This window comes from Plectropomus leopardus, chromosome 8 (genome assembly GCF_026936395.1).
Source record: "Plectropomus leopardus strain MGB_pleo_1.0 chromosome 8, ASM2693639v1, whole genome shotgun sequence".
NCBI lineage: Eukaryota > Metazoa > Chordata > Actinopteri > Perciformes > Serranidae > Plectropomus > Plectropomus leopardus.
In genome coordinates this window covers 29,363,890-29,379,409 of record NC_142183.1, presented here as the reverse complement: position 1 = coordinate 29,379,409, position 15,520 = coordinate 29,363,890, and the positions used below count along the sequence as shown (strand labels likewise).

Genomic DNA, 15,520 nt, shown 5'->3' with positions numbered 1-15,520 from the left:
CACAAATTCACGCCAGAATTGCAATATGAAATTCAGATGTGGTTTCTTCATAATTTACAGCTCTGACCCTCAGACAGCTTCCAGTCTTCAACCTTTTCCATGTGTGCTCGAACCGCTCAAAGTCCAGTAGTGTCTCCCTTTGAATTGTGTGCTCATCAAGTAGTCAGTCATCAGGTGCAGAAAGACCTTCTCGGTTTGACTCTCTGCTCTCTCCATTCCCTAACTGCCAAGTATAGTTTTCCCAAGTATAGTTACTTCCCCAAGCTCTGTGTCTCTGCTGCTCTCCGCTCTCTCATACCTGCCCTACTTTCACACTGCTCACACAATTTACGAGCTTCACACTCCTTCCCTTTTGCTTCTCTCTCTCTCTCTCTCTCTCTCTCTCTCTCTCTCCGAGTCTCTCTCCGAGTCTCTCTCATATACACCAGGAGCCCCAGCTTTACCTCAAACGAGATATATACATACACACAGAGTTCATGTATGTGTACAAGCTTCAAAAGACTACTGTAGCTTTTCTTCCTACTATGCATGCAGGTTTTTGTGACTTGCTCCAGTATCATTACAGTTTGTAGCACAGTGCAGCACTGTATGGTGGCGTACAGTAATACAAGAGAGTACATTACATTACAGCACAATGGAGTAGGAGGATTAGCCACATACTGACTGATCCCTGTTGTTTCCTTTTAAAAATAAATATGAAGTCATGAGTAATTCTTTTTCTGTCTTGTGCTGGCTGACAGCCTGCGGTGCATAAAGCTTTTAAAATATCAATCAGTCCCAACCTGAAAGGCAAAACTGGTTTTAACATGTAGATCTGCTGTTCTCAATCGATGGGAAACAGACCCTTGAGCGTGGCAGCTCGTGGTGTCTGGGATGTCTCAAGGTGCTCTTGTGTGCTGTGTTTAGTTGTACAGTGCGTAAAAGTGTCTTTGGTTGTGTTGATGGCTAACCTATGCAGCCCTAAGTTGCTATTAGATCATTTAAGGTGACCCAAAATCAGGGGTGCCCCCAGAATTTTTTCATGGGGGGCGCCAGGTGAGGCCATGGAAATTTTTCAGTGGCCTCACACTCAAATATTTTAAAGGCCTGGAAAAGTTGTGGATTTAGAAAACATCATTGAAAGTTTTGGAAAAAGTCATGGAATTTTGTTGTGTGCAATGAACTTGTTATAGTAAGCCTTATAATACATATAATGGCAAATTTATTTTCTGTTGCTGCTGATTCAAGGTCGCTCTGACGTGCGTTGAAGTGCGGTCTTTCATTAACCATCATGTACGTTTCTTCATTTTCTCTCCATATTCCATGTCTCTCCTTATGTATGCCAGCTAACTGAAATTATATTTGTATAGAGATTGAATGTAATATATTTTTTTAAAAAATGGCTGTTTTTAAAGATTTCTTTTAAATTTTATTTTGGTCCTTGAAAAGTCATGTAAAACTTTTGAAATTTTGTCCATGTGGGAACTCAACTTAATGTGTCCTGGGATGTTCTGGTGTGTCCTCATGGGCATATTTATTATGATCCAACACAAGCCCCCCTCTTTTCCATGTGAGATCCAAATGGCTAGATAGTACTTTAGTCCAAAAATAGCTCAAAGCCAGAGCAACTATGGCAGTGTGGTTTGTCAGAAGCAATTTTCATCAACAGTCCTAATTGAAATTATGAGTAAAAGCCTCATGATTACACATAAAGTGTTGATTTAGTTTAATTGTAACTGATTTGTCCAGCGTGCAGGGTTCATTTAGCAATACTGGCCAAATGTTGCTGATGTTTTAGCGGTGATTACATAAAACCGCGCAGTGTGACTGCTTTTACGGTAAAAAAATAAAATGTGAATATCACATTAAAATGTAATGATGGGCATCAGTGTGAAAGCTCAGTGGAGAGACTGTGGCTTGTTAGAGCGACAGGAAGAGAGGGAGGCAGCAAGAGAGTAAGAGTGAGGAATTGAAAAAAAAGAGAAGGGGCAAGAGGAGAGTGCAAAACAGAGACAAAGTGACAGAGAGTCAAAGTGTGTGTGTTAGAGAGAGAGAGAGAGCCAGGCCTAGTTTTTAGTTTGTGATCTAGGCCATTATCTGTGTTAGCACTGGTGGGGCTCCAACAGGCTCTGTGGATCCTGCATAACAATACCTTTTATGAGCTTGTATGTGAGTGTGCAGCACTGTAAGCTCACACACATATGCGATCATGCGTGTTAACGCCATTGTGCCATACATGATGTACGCATGCGCCCGTGCGCTGCTGCCTTTTGTTTCTTGCCACTGAGTTTGTGCCTGTTTGTAAAGACCACTCGTGTGTATGTGTGTGTTTTGTTGAGTGTGTCTTTTGCATGTGTGTATGTGACTCCTCACGTGCAGCTGTGCGCTCCTGCTGTATCACCCCCGTCGTCAGTCAACCCCCCTCTCCAGCAGCGCCCTGGGGGCCTTCATTATGTAAGAAAGACATTACTGCAGAACAGAGGCAGAGAGGCAGAGAGACATTACTGCAGAACAGAGGCAGGCAACCCTGATAACTCTGGCAGCGCCTGCTTCAATACAACCCGCTTAGGCCTCCATCACACACACACACACACACACACACACACACACACACACACACACACACACACACACACAGAGTAAAAGCCTGTAGCAGAGGTGTGATCAGAATAATGGTGAGGATTGTGGGCTTCTGATGTATATAGGAAATATCAATAAATCACATTGTGGATTAAATTAAACGTTCTTCTCTTTCCTTTTACTTCAACTCCCTCCCTCCATAATCTAACTCACCTCCATCCATATATCCATACACCCTTTCAAACTCTCCACTGCCCTCTTAATCTTAAATATCTGCCATATTTTATCCCCTTCCTTGCTGCATCATTGATTCTTCATCTCTCTCTTTACCCTCACTTCCACCTCCTCTCCATCTCTCCAGCGGTCCCCTTCCCCCTGGCCCATCGGCTTACCATGAAGGAGGTGTTTGACGCCGAAGGCCGGCCGCGGGTGGACCTGCTCAAAGCTCACCTCACCAAGGAGGGCCGCCTGGAGGAGGCCGTGGCCCTGCGCATCATCGATGAGGGCGCCGCCATCCTGCGCCAGGAGCGCACTATGTTGGACATTGAGGCGCCAGTCACGGGTATGGTATAGTGTGGAAGGATGGAGGAATACAATCTGAATTAGTCTGGTGAACAATTACAGCCCAGTTAGTTAAAAAATAGTAGGAAGCTAATTATCAGTTAAACAAATAATATATTCTCTTCGACCGTTACATAGATTGATACCACTGATGCCATGATCAAACAGCCAGTTAGCTTAGCTTACAGCATAAAGACTGAAAATGGGAAACAGCTGGCTCATCAGTTACACTGCAATATCTCACACTGATCTGATACTAAAAGGTGGAGCTACAAACACTGCAGTCAGTTGATTGGTCAATAGAGAACTGTCACTTTTGCTCAGGGTTGAGTTGGGATTGGTTTTGAAGCTTATATAACCACCGTTCATACATCAGTAAACTATAACTTTAAAATGAAAGGACGGTGCCTCTTTATCTTTACTAGTTAACAATTATCAGCTATAGACCGAGAAAGTAATATATTTCACTGTATTGTTCAAAAGCTACTCCATGCACAAACCTGCTATTTTAAAATATTAAAGAGAGACTCTCAATCCAGCCTGCTGACATTCCTCTGCATCATTGGCAAGGATGAAATACCGTACAGTGCAGCGGGGGACGGCAACCCCACCTAGATATAGAGTACTATTTGCAGCGGAAACTGATCTACAGTCCAGGTACATGTCCATATACATTATGTATGGTCCTAAAGGTACTTTACCAAAAGTTTTTGGTTTAAACAAAGCTTGGTTGCCTTGTTAGGACTCCTGGCTAAGAAATAGTCTTGTACATAACTCCTGAAAAGAATCAAACTCTTCGTCTTTTTTTTTTTTTTACACTTCACTTTTATATGGATTAAACATAAAGTTAGAACGCGTAAGTAAGAGAACTTTTCGTGTGCTGGCAGATTTTGTTGCCTTCGGACCACGCCCAGCTAGCAGTTTCCCTCTGTTTCCAGTCTTTATGTTAAGCTAACCTACCTGCTGGCTCCATAGCTTCATACTCAACTTACAGACAGGAGTGTAGTGTTATTCTTCTCACCTAAAAACTGTCAAGAACATGACCAAGCGGTTTACTCTAAATCTCAAACTATTCCTTTGAAAATAGTTTGTAAAGCACAAAAAGCGAGAGGTGTGTTTACATGTGTGCATGAGTGACAAATGAATAGACCGCACACCTTAACAGTGAGGGCGCTGATAGTAACAGTCAAACAGAGAGACAGAGGAATGGAGCTGCAGAGCAAAAGGCAGAAAGATCAGTAATTATGTATTAATCAGACTCCATTCGTTGATTCATTAATCTGCCTATGTATCTGCCACTATTATAATATGAACTGTTGTTAGGTCGCACTTCACTGAGAGAACCAATTGGCACTTATGCACCTCACAATGGCGGGCACTAGCTTTGGTAATATCTGCATGTATTCCCTTGCCAGGGAAATGGTATGAAGCGAGGAGAATGTCGATGGGAGGAGGAGGATGAGATTGAGATCGATGAAGAACAAAATGGAAAATAAGTTTCTGAGACGATGACACAGAAGACAGACACGCAGGAAGGCAGACTCAGACACACTCTCAACCTATTGACACTGCCTGGTTAATGTACCTGTGCATCTGTGCATGTGTGTGTACGTGCGTTTATGCAAATGTGAGCAGTGAGATAATTCTGTGTGGGTTGTCATGCCCACGCAGTGTGGGAACATCGCTCGGCTTTCACAGGTACAGATCCCCGGGGACGAGGACAGATAGACAGGCAGATGGAGAGACAGTCGATCTTAAGCTGCTTAGTGCAGAGGTTCTCAAACCTGCTCATTCCCAGTGAGCAACGTATTGATCAGTTTCCAAGTTTCTCCACAGATTCTGACCCAGAAACACCCATCTGAGAGAATATTTGTCGGCGTTAGCTATGATTGGAAACCGCCTATAGATTTCAGAGATAAAACTCGAAAAAAAGTGCAGATTCTTGTATGGAGGGCCTTAAGCAGATGTAATGTTAAGGAGACATTCGGCACAGATTAGCACTTTGATGGAGTCTCCCTGGAAATACTCTCAGATAGATGGACTAGTGAACAGGCAGGTGGATGGCTGAAATTTGAACTGACAGGCTTTTAGGGAGTCACATGAAGGCCTCTGGGAGAACACTGAGGCAGGTCTGAGGAGGCAGACAGGTACGGCTCAATTTCACTCATGCCATTTTGCATTCCCAATTCCCAGTTCAAATTAAAGCGAATGCTTAGGAGCAGACACAAAAACAAGACAGTAACATGGCAAGCAGATGGAGAGACAGACAGACGGACGTAGCCGGCCGGGCAGATGCAAAATGGCCATCGTAAAATGGCCGCAGAAGGGAACTATGACATCAACGAAAAGTGAAAGGGGAGGCCAGACAGATGGTGAGGGAGGCGGATGGGAAGATGTATGCTGGCAGATCATACAGACAGACAGTCTGAAGTCTTTCAAAATATAACGTGTCCAGCATGTGAAGCCTGATACAAATTAGATCCAATACTCCTGGATGTGACTTTGAGAAAATCTGTGGGAAAATTATTGGAAATAATCACCAAAATGTGAAAAGAATCAATTAATATAAGTCTCTATCAAGAAAGATAGATGTCAAAAGTCTGGTAGATGTACAATTTGTCACAGAAATTTTATTTATCATGATTTAGAACAGTTTTCACTAAAAGCTCATTTTTTGAGCTCTTGTACTTTGCGTTTCTATTTACATGTTTACATGCTAATGTTAAAAAAACAATTTTTTTTCCTGCTTGGAACACCTGTATTTACCCTCTTTCTGAAATGCTCTATTTCAGTGCCTGTCTCTTTAAGCCCCCCTTACCCAAAAAGTCTGCTCTGATTAATCAGCTTTAAAGGGTCTTCCACATCCAGACGTCTCAGCACCGTCTTTGCAGCCAGGGAATGACTGCAATGGAGAAAAGCAGCACTTTCTACCGTGAAAAATCACCCATAAAAGCTTCCAAACAAAACCAAACATGTTCCAGCAGAATTGTGGTCCAAAATCAGGGATAAATTAACAACATCGGCAAACAAGAAAGCGTGTTACCCTGACATTAGCTTGTAGCTACATTTAGCAGTGTACTTGCAGCCAGAAATTGACTGTGTGTAGCAGTACTTTCTCCTTTTAAAAGCCACCAACAAAGCTTCCAAACGCAACAGGACATGTTCCAGTAGGAGTATGGTCTAGAATCAGGGGAGAAATTAAATTAATTGTCAACCAAGATTACATGTTTAAATGACATTTGCATATAGCTACATGTAGCTGTGTATGCTACATCACGTCAGCACTGTCAGTCGTATGCCTTGAACAGAAGACCAAAATCCATCACAATCTGACGTCTCGAAAGAAGAGAATATGTTGAAAACAGAGTGTTCAGGACAGTCTGAAGACTGAGGTGTTTTGCTCAAAGGATTTACTTTACATACATTTACCTCATTATTTGAAATTTTAAAATAAATAAAAACCATAATAAAGGCCCAGTAACGTCCAGTGGGTAATGAAATGTGCAGTTATCTTAAAATAAACATATTCTACAGCAGTTACTAATCGTATTAGGGCAACAGTCAATAAGGCATCATTATCAGTTAAACTGCCCTCATATATATTTTGGATATAAAATGCTATTAAATGCCATTCACGATTTCCCTGAGCCCATTGTGACATATTCAAATAGCTTATTTTGTCCTACTAAAAGTCCCAAACCCATAGATATTCAGTGTAATATTATATCAGACAAAGGAAAGCAGCACATTGGCACATCTAGAACTTTTTTGGTTGAAGAGTGACTCAAATGAATAATGATAATATGGGTGTTGCGGTTTTATTTGTCACATTTAATCATGTAAGGTTCAAAAAGAGAAGATCAATATAGAGACTAGATCCTCGTGTGTTCCTTTACTGATAGGTAGCCACTCCAAATAATTGCTGTAGATTCTTTCAGGAGGATATTTTTATCACTTAAATTCTGTTTTTACATTAGCCAGATGACTGATGTTTCTAGATCAGACAGGACAGATATACCTCTGCAGATGTGAATCAGGCCATATGGAGCCACTGAAGCAAAGATGGTCCCATGTTTTTTTAACTGAATTGTTGAAACATGTGGCAGCTGAAAACTTTATTATCCTTACGCTGTTGTTTGCTCTTTCTGCAGTGTGTGGAGATATCCATGGCCAGTTTTTCGACCTGATGAAGCTGTTTGAAGTGGGAGGTTCTCCTGCCAACACACGCTACCTCTTCCTAGGGGACTATGTGGACAGGGGCTACTTCAGTATCGAGGTTAGGACTGACACTTTTTCTCACACTGTGCATCTATCTGAATGTGTCTCTATTTTTCTGGGTGCGTAATCTCACTGTATTGTGTGTACAGTAGGCTTACAAATAAATCAATGTCTATTATAGTGTACATTGCCCTGAAGTCTATTATATAGTTCCTCACTGTGAGGTTTATTTCACTACAGAGGGATACAGTTACAACATTGTGCTCTATTTAATGTATTATAAATGTACAAAAGGTACTTGAGATTAGCATTGACACACCACAATGTGTGACTGAAAATGTACATAGACCAAAGTGATTTAAAATTCATGGATGAATCAAGGTCAGTAATCACTAACAAGAGTATAATGTGCTGCTTACTGAAACTGAGCAGAGATAGTACATCTAGTTGTTTCGACATGTGACACTGTGAAGTAGACGTGAGTGCAATAAGGTATTTTTTTTCTGGCAGAAGTGACCACAGATCAGTAGTGTGACTTGAATCCATAATAATACAAGCACATATGGTGAATGTCTTCTTTGTGGCACGAGGGATAAATCATTGACATGGAGTGAGTTTGGAGGGGAGGGAGCAATATTTAGGCCACTTTCCTAACACACTTCAAGGGCACAAAGACACGGGACTTAATGAAGAGCATAGATGATACTGCGTAAAGGTGAGAGAACACCCTCTGAGCCATTTGTAGAATTGACAAAGTGATGACAGTGAAATCATCATCTCTTTTTGGTATGTGACAGTTGTACTTGTCACCTTTTTGTTCAATGTTGTAACAATATTTATGCTGCCCTCTTGTCAGGTCGCTCTTGAGAAAAGATTTTAAATCTCAGTGAGACTTTGACCTTGTTAAATAAAGGATATTTATATGGTAGATGGTTTTATGGTGCATTTATTTGGAGTTGTGTTTACCATGTTCATGACATAAGTCAGTATGTAAGTGGAAATTTTCTGGAAGCTGTGAGTTCACAAGTTGTGACGTGTTTGCTGAGATTTTGCTCAGATGGATATGTACAGTATTTTGTTGTGGCACGGCATTGCATCGTGCTAGCGAATTGGCTAAAATTAGTTTGTCAATACAGGAGTCTTGTCCCAGGAGTGAATGCCAGTTGTAACCTCAAATACAAAAGCTAGATGCTAGTGGGTGTTATAGCTCTTTTCTACCAAAATAAGCGTGCGCATGCAGGTTTTTCAAACTACCCACTACAAATAGGCTATAGCTTTCCTATTGACAGTAGAGCAGAGCTGTGTACATGGCACTGCAGCAGTCTTTCTCTCTCTCTCTCCCTCTCTGTGTGTGTGTGTGTGTTAGACTAGATAACAGGCCAAAAGTAGAAAGCAGCATAGACAGAAGGCAGTGAAATCTTTACGATGGTTATTTCTCTTTATATATCTTTACTTATATATCTCTCTTTATCTGTCAAACTCAGTGCAGATGTATTTGGATCAGTGTTTTAGCGCTGCTTAGGTAGAGATGGACAGTAATTAGTGGTGGTGTGTCATTGCATCTCGCTGGTTAGGGTAGCTGAACTTAGGGCAATTACCCAGAGGCGATAAACACCCATGACTACTGCAGAGTCATTTGACTCTGGTGTGAATGATGATTGTGCACTTTCCCATTTCATTAAAAAAAGCCAGATGTTAGCAGGTGTTAACAGTTTTTTTTTTGTTTTTTTTTGTGCAGAGGGAATGAGGCGTTAGTGGGCTTTTTGTCCAGTGGTAAAGGGGTTTATGAGAAAATGACCATACTTATCACTTGATTCGTTGCCTCAATAAACATTTTACTAATGAGTTCATGGTCTGAACCGATAGTTTCAAGTCATTTTCAATATATCATGATTTTCAACTTGTAAACGTCAGTAAAACAGATGATAGAACACAGTATGCTTCAGGGCGTTTCTACCTACCTTGCTGTCCACAGATTCTGAGTCAGATCCAGCCCTCGGTCCTCCAAAGCTCCACCCTCTCTTTCAAATGTGGTAACTTCTGGCTCCAGAAAAAAAGATATGGTCAAAAATGCTAAACTCAAGGCTTCAAAGCGGTAGTTCATAAACCAGTGGGTGACATCACAGTGGCTAAGTCCAGTTCCTTTATGGGGTCTGTGGTATTGGTTTGAATCTCAAGTTTGAATTTAGAAAGTAAAGTGACTCCAACTTTGCCTCATGCATTTATTAACTAGTAGGCCTTACGCTAAAGAGAAAGTTGTTTTCACTGTGGTGTGTGGCTTAAAGGAATAGTTTTACGTTTTGGGAACTACACTTATTTGCTTTCTTGTTAAGAGTTAGATAACAAAAAATATACCACTCTTATGTCTATCTGTTAAACAAAAAGGTGGAGTCACGAAATGGTTAATTTAGCTTAGAAATAAGACTGGGTACAGCTAGCTCTGCTTCTTACATAAGTTAAGGAACCAGCACCTTTAAAACTCACAAATTAACATGTTGTTTGTTTAATGCATACAAACAAAATGGAACTGTGAAAACAACAAGTTTTGCTTCTCTATTTACAATTAGCTTAGCCAAACATAAAGACTGGGAGGTGGAAACACGGGTGGAAACACAAAGCCTAGCTCTGTTCAAAGGAGAAAAAAACAATCAAACTAGTTATATCAGCCAGGCAATATAAGAAAATACATATATTTCCAGAATATGCCTGCATATAGTAAATATGTGATTAGCTTAATTTGTTACAAAATAGTATTTATGCTGGCACTACTTTCCATAATGCATTATAAATATACCCCAATTTCTAAAACTACCTCCCTTTATGTTTCTGGCAGGTTTAATAATTGTTGTTATTGCTGCTGATCTCTCTCTCTAACCATTTTCCTATGCTTTCTCTTCCCTGCTGAACCTTTAGTGTGTGTTATACCTGTGGTCACTGAAAATCCTCTACCCAAAGACACTCTTTCTTCTACGGGGAAACCATGAATGTAGACATCTGACAGAATATTTCACCTTCAAACAAGAATGTAAGTAGCTCTTGTGTTTCCTCCTTATATAATGAGCTCCATCTTCCTCTATACCTTTGTGTCAATCTCTCTCTCTCTCTCTCTCCTCACTCTTTAACCTCACCCAATCCTACTTCTTCAGATCAGTTTTTTTGTTGTTTTTTTTTGTTAAGGTTCTCAAAAAACTATTAGTAAGGCTCCAGCTAAAACAAAAAAATTCATTATCAGTTCATCTGCTTTATTTTTATTGAATTGATTAAATGTAAAAAAAATAAAATAAATAAATAAATACATTTAAAAACATTCAACCCAACACTCAGATCTTACACTCCCCAACTTAAAAATATGCTGCTGGCTAAAGCGATGTTGCTTTATCAGTTGCTTGTTAGTTGGCTAATTTAATAATGTGAGCTCTGTTAGTTGGTTGAAAACTCAAGTCAGTTGGAGTTGTTTTTTATTTATTGTTTCCATCTTATGTTTATGATATAATGCTGAAACACTGAGGCTCCATGTCCCAGGCTAAAACATAGCATCCTCACCAGTTTATGACGATCAATGTTGAAGATATGGAAAAAAAAGAAATAGCATTGGTCTTTTTTTTTTTTTTGCAGAATTAGAAGAACGACAAGTAAAAGATCAGACTGTTATTTTTATGTGAACATAACCCGGTGTAGCTGCTTAGCTTACATAATTGTGCAAGCAAGACAGAGGTTACTTCACTGTTCATACTTCTGAACAGTGTGTTCCAGTATATTTAAAAAAAAAGCTTTTAGAGAGAGAACTTACTGATGTGTTTGACAAGTGTAATGCTTTTTTACATAACACGTTTGGCTGGATGCTGAAGTGTAAACGTCCCCAAATCCAATTGAACAGAACAGAACAACTGCAACATCAGCGTTAGCCTACATTCTCATATAGTAGCGTCTAGGACAGGCCTCAAAACAGTGGCGAAAGACTAAATAGTGGATTCGCTAATTAAATGACAGTGTGTGTGTGTGTGTGTGTTAAAAATTAGTTTGATAAGTTAGCCAGTGAACCATGACCTCGTAGGTCACTCTTTGGTTATCATTTATATTCTAGTTAGGGGGACTAATGCTAATGTTTGCAGCTTAAGTATTGATGCTTTCAAAAGGGGTCATGTTGACTGTGTTCACAAAAAGGGACCACATGAAGGCCCCCTGTTGTGGTATTCACAACCTCATGAGTGGAAATGTTTTGAGAGCCCCAAGTTCACAACTTTGTGCCCATGTTGTAAACACAAGCTCACAAGTTCTATTTTAATGCAGCATTAGAGCAGACACACCATCACTATCAGGCCAAAGGGACCGGGAATAAAGGAGCATCATGGGGCGGCGCCATCAGTTTTGGAGTCTAGCGCACGTAGCTATGTTAGCTATCATTATCTGTCACTAGTCTAATTAGCTATCTGTTAATCGTTCATCACGAAAAATATACAAGTGCCACGAAAGACAACTGCCTATATAAAGACAAGCTCCAATAAAGGCCAAGGAGCAATATATTACAATATTAAACTTAGTTAATGATACTGAGCAACTTGGTGTATATGGTGTTTAACGTTAGTGCCTCAGCAATTCAAAACCTTTAAACTTGGAGTTTAATTTCCAGCTTACAAAAAAGCGGGTACAAGACCTTCGGATCTCCGAGCTAAAGGCCAACTACACTATCATCCAGAGAAAGATATGCTACTTTTATGCTAACTCACTGCTAACAAAATGTCAGCTTATCATGCATAATTAATATACCTGTAAAAAGGATAAAACAACTACAGTGGGTGTACTACTAGGTAAATGGGTAAGTTACCAAGGAGGAAGTAGGTATAGATTAGCCCAGGAATAATGTCTTTCTGTATGCCGACCCAGAAGCTAATGTCGCCCTGGTTCCCTCGTCAAAAAGCATATGGAATTTTTCCATTAGATTTTGAATCACTGCAGAAAATAAGCTCTGTGGTCAACAAGCATTTATGATACTTACATGTTTTGTTCAAAAAGATAATCTTCACAACTGAACACCACTTTCAGGATTTTTGAAGCCTAAATGTAGTCATCAATAGTTAAAAGCTAACGTTAGGCTATAAAGGTACTACACCATGGTCATGCTGCCACTGCTATGAAGCTGTGAGGCTCAATGTGATGACATTCTCATTTAGCCACTTTTTAAAGATTTTTAAGACACATAAAGCATCAAAGTTTGTGAGTGGGGTTTTTACTGGCTTAGTTTATATTGTAGAACAAAATATGAAAGCCTTTTTAGCTTATGTTAACCACAGACCTTATTTAGGCTTCTAACCAAAAAAAACACTCAAAAAACCCACTGACTTTAAGAAGAGGGAACTGGAGGATCTGAAATACCAATTGATTTCCAGGTTTTTAGTAATAATTCCCGGGTTACTCTATACTCCCATATATATTCCAATGGCTTTTTGGTTGTCAGATGGGTATACTGTGAACAGACAAAAAAAGAGGTAGGTACCACAGCAACATGCACACGTTAACATGTAGAGTCTGGCTGCCATGCCTAGTTACTGATGCTAAACTGGGATTGAACATTTTACTGTCCGGGGGGGGGTGTTTAGTGAACACTCACTTGTTGCAGATTAATTTTCCGTCATTCAACTAATCAATGCATCATTGACTGATTGACCTCATTGACTTTCAGCTGTAAAGTTATGTAGGATTTCCTCTTTTCCTCCCCCACAAGAATCCTCCCCCATCTATCCCTCCAGCTTGTATCCTCTCTCTTTTCTTCCACTCCTTCTCTCCCTCCTTATTTCCAATTCCTCTCCTTCTTCCTCTCATTCCATCCTCCATCTTTTCCTCCCTCGCACTGTCTCTCTGACTCTCGTCGCGTCCTGTCCGAGAGTGGGTGATTAGCAGCAAATTAATTTGGCCCTTAATGATTGGCTCAGGGACTTGCTCCGCTGTGTCTGATTGGCCAAGGGACAAGGAAGCTAATTTCCCCTGGTGCTCGTGGCGAATAGTGGTCGCCCTCAATTACCATCTGCTGTATGTGCGAGTGTGTACGTGGGCGTGTGCGCCGCGAGTGTGTGCGAGAGCATGTACCGTGACTGCATGTGTGTGCGAGAGCGTCTTCATAAATGTTTAAGTGTCTGTGTGTGGAAGGAGCTGAAAACTGGTGGACTAGCAATAATGAGCTCTTGCTCTACACAAGGCAGATGGAGAGGTTGACAAACACACTCCTCGCTGTCTCACACACACACACACACACACACACAAATGCTAGCTACTGTACACTGGTACTCCACAACACTGGCTTTGATTTGCGTACGTGTCGTTCTCATGTCCTCACACTCTCCCTTCTCCTTCCCATCTCTCTTTCCTCCTCCCTCGCCATCTCCTCTCCTTCCTCCCACCGCTGTTAACCTCTCCTCCTTCTCCTGTCTCCTCCCATCAATCTCTCTCCTTCTCTCTTTATGAAATTATCATTCTCCTTTTCTCTTACCCCCTCCTCCCTGCTCACTCTCATCCAAAAATCCACCCTTCTCTCTCTTTTCTTCCTCTTCTATCTCTCTCCTCCGATCTCCTTTCAGCTATTTTAATCCTGTGATATTGTTTTGTGTCAGATGTATTGTTACACCCATGTGTGAAATGTACTTTAAAGATGCTGCGTGTTGGATGTCTTTATTGATATCGCTGCCAAATCAAAGGAGTTTTTCATAAAGCAAAAAAAAAAAAAAAAAAAAAAATCAGCCTCACAGTGACGCCTCTACACTGCTTCATGCTTATATTTGGGTCAGATTTTGTTCACTAGAAACAGAGTTGGAGCCTTTGCATCCGTGTTTTGTCTGTAATAAAACGCCATCTACTGTAATGTGGAGCATTTTTTTCACCAATGAGCATTTCTTCTCTGGGAAGGGGCATTTCTAAATCATCAGAGAGGCGAGAAACAGGTCATATGGGAGTGCTGGAGAAGAGATGGTCGCATAAATTAATAACATGTTACATAAAAATCCTACATATTACCCCCAAGTAAACCAAATTATGTTTTTAAAGGAGCAATACAAGTCTGTCTGAAGCCTTCAGGTGACTGAGTTCTTAGATTTGTTTGTTCCTTGTTGCAACATGTTTGCGTGCGATATGTAACAGTCACACTCCGAGCAACAGGGACTGACTGTACGTTTTGCAGGCACGGTGGCTGTTCAAAGCATGTCAAAACACATTCAGGCGCTTCTTTGTCTCAAGCCTTGAAATATCTCTCCACCCCTCTAACCACCTCCAGGTAAGATCAAGTATTCAGAGCAGGTGTATGACTCCTGCATGGAGGCGTTTGATTGCCTGCCCCTGGCAGCCCTGATGAACCAGCAGTTCCTGTGTGTGCATGGGGGGCTTTCACCAGAGATCCACACACTGGACGATATCAAGAAGGTATGAAAAGACATGCACACACGCACATGTACACATCCCATTTTGAATTAACAATACTTCCCTACAGAAGCAGAACACAGTTACAACATGTTTGGTGGTGTTGTGTCGTTTGCATCCGTTTCATTCAAAATATCAAATCTTTAGGGTGAACAAGCTGAACTCAAATCACCTCCTGAAACGATTTGTTCATTTCTCAGTTCAGCTGAACTCCTGTCAATCACGAGTGAACGTGCCAGGAGTCTCTGAATGATTGCATGTCCAGTTATTTGTCCACTGAATGTTGCTTCCTTTAAGCTGCTTTTAAATAACATATTCATACATGTGAATTTGTTATATTAATGAATATAACTACTAGTAGTTGAAGGACAGACATTTAGCAATACATGCAATTCATAAGGTTTATGGCAGTGATACTCAACTTAAGGCCTGAGGGCCAAATCTAGCCCACAGAGGGGTGCCGCATGGCCCCCCAACCATTTTCTAATTCACTTTGAAAATAAATGGTATAATATGGTTTATGCTGTCAATTTTCTGTTTTACTTATTATGTAATTGAGGTGCCAGAGTGTGTAAAAAGCATGAAATTGAGTTTGTTTATTAAAAAGGTGCCGGAGGAGGATTCCCGGACCCCCGTCAGAGGTTAAGCCTAAACCCCTAATGGCTTGAAATGTTAGAAACGCCCCTGCCAACACTTGACCTGGTGTCAGCAGAGCTTCTGCGATGGGCCCTTGGCTTCCTGTAATTATGCAAAAGTAGCCAAGCTGAGTATCCTTGGT

General features: G+C 40.8%; 1 protein-coding gene across 3 annotated transcripts in view; it reads left to right on the top strand.

Annotated features, from left to right (window-relative positions):
* ppp3cb (protein phosphatase 3, catalytic subunit, beta isozyme) overlaps positions 1 to 15,520 on the top strand; it is a 47,285-nt gene that overhangs the window by 12,731 nt on the left and 19,034 nt on the right. For all 3 annotated transcript variants that reach the window (XM_042493806.2, XM_042493804.2, XM_042493805.2), the window contains exons 2-5: positions 2,921 to 3,121; positions 7,272 to 7,396; positions 10,252 to 10,363; positions 14,600 to 14,745. In XM_042493806.2, the coding sequence (XP_042349740.1) occupies positions 2,921 to 3,121; positions 7,272 to 7,396; positions 10,252 to 10,363; positions 14,600 to 14,745 (584 nt within the window). The remainder of the gene's footprint in view (positions 1 to 2,920; positions 3,122 to 7,271; positions 7,397 to 10,251; positions 10,364 to 14,599; positions 14,746 to 15,520) is intronic.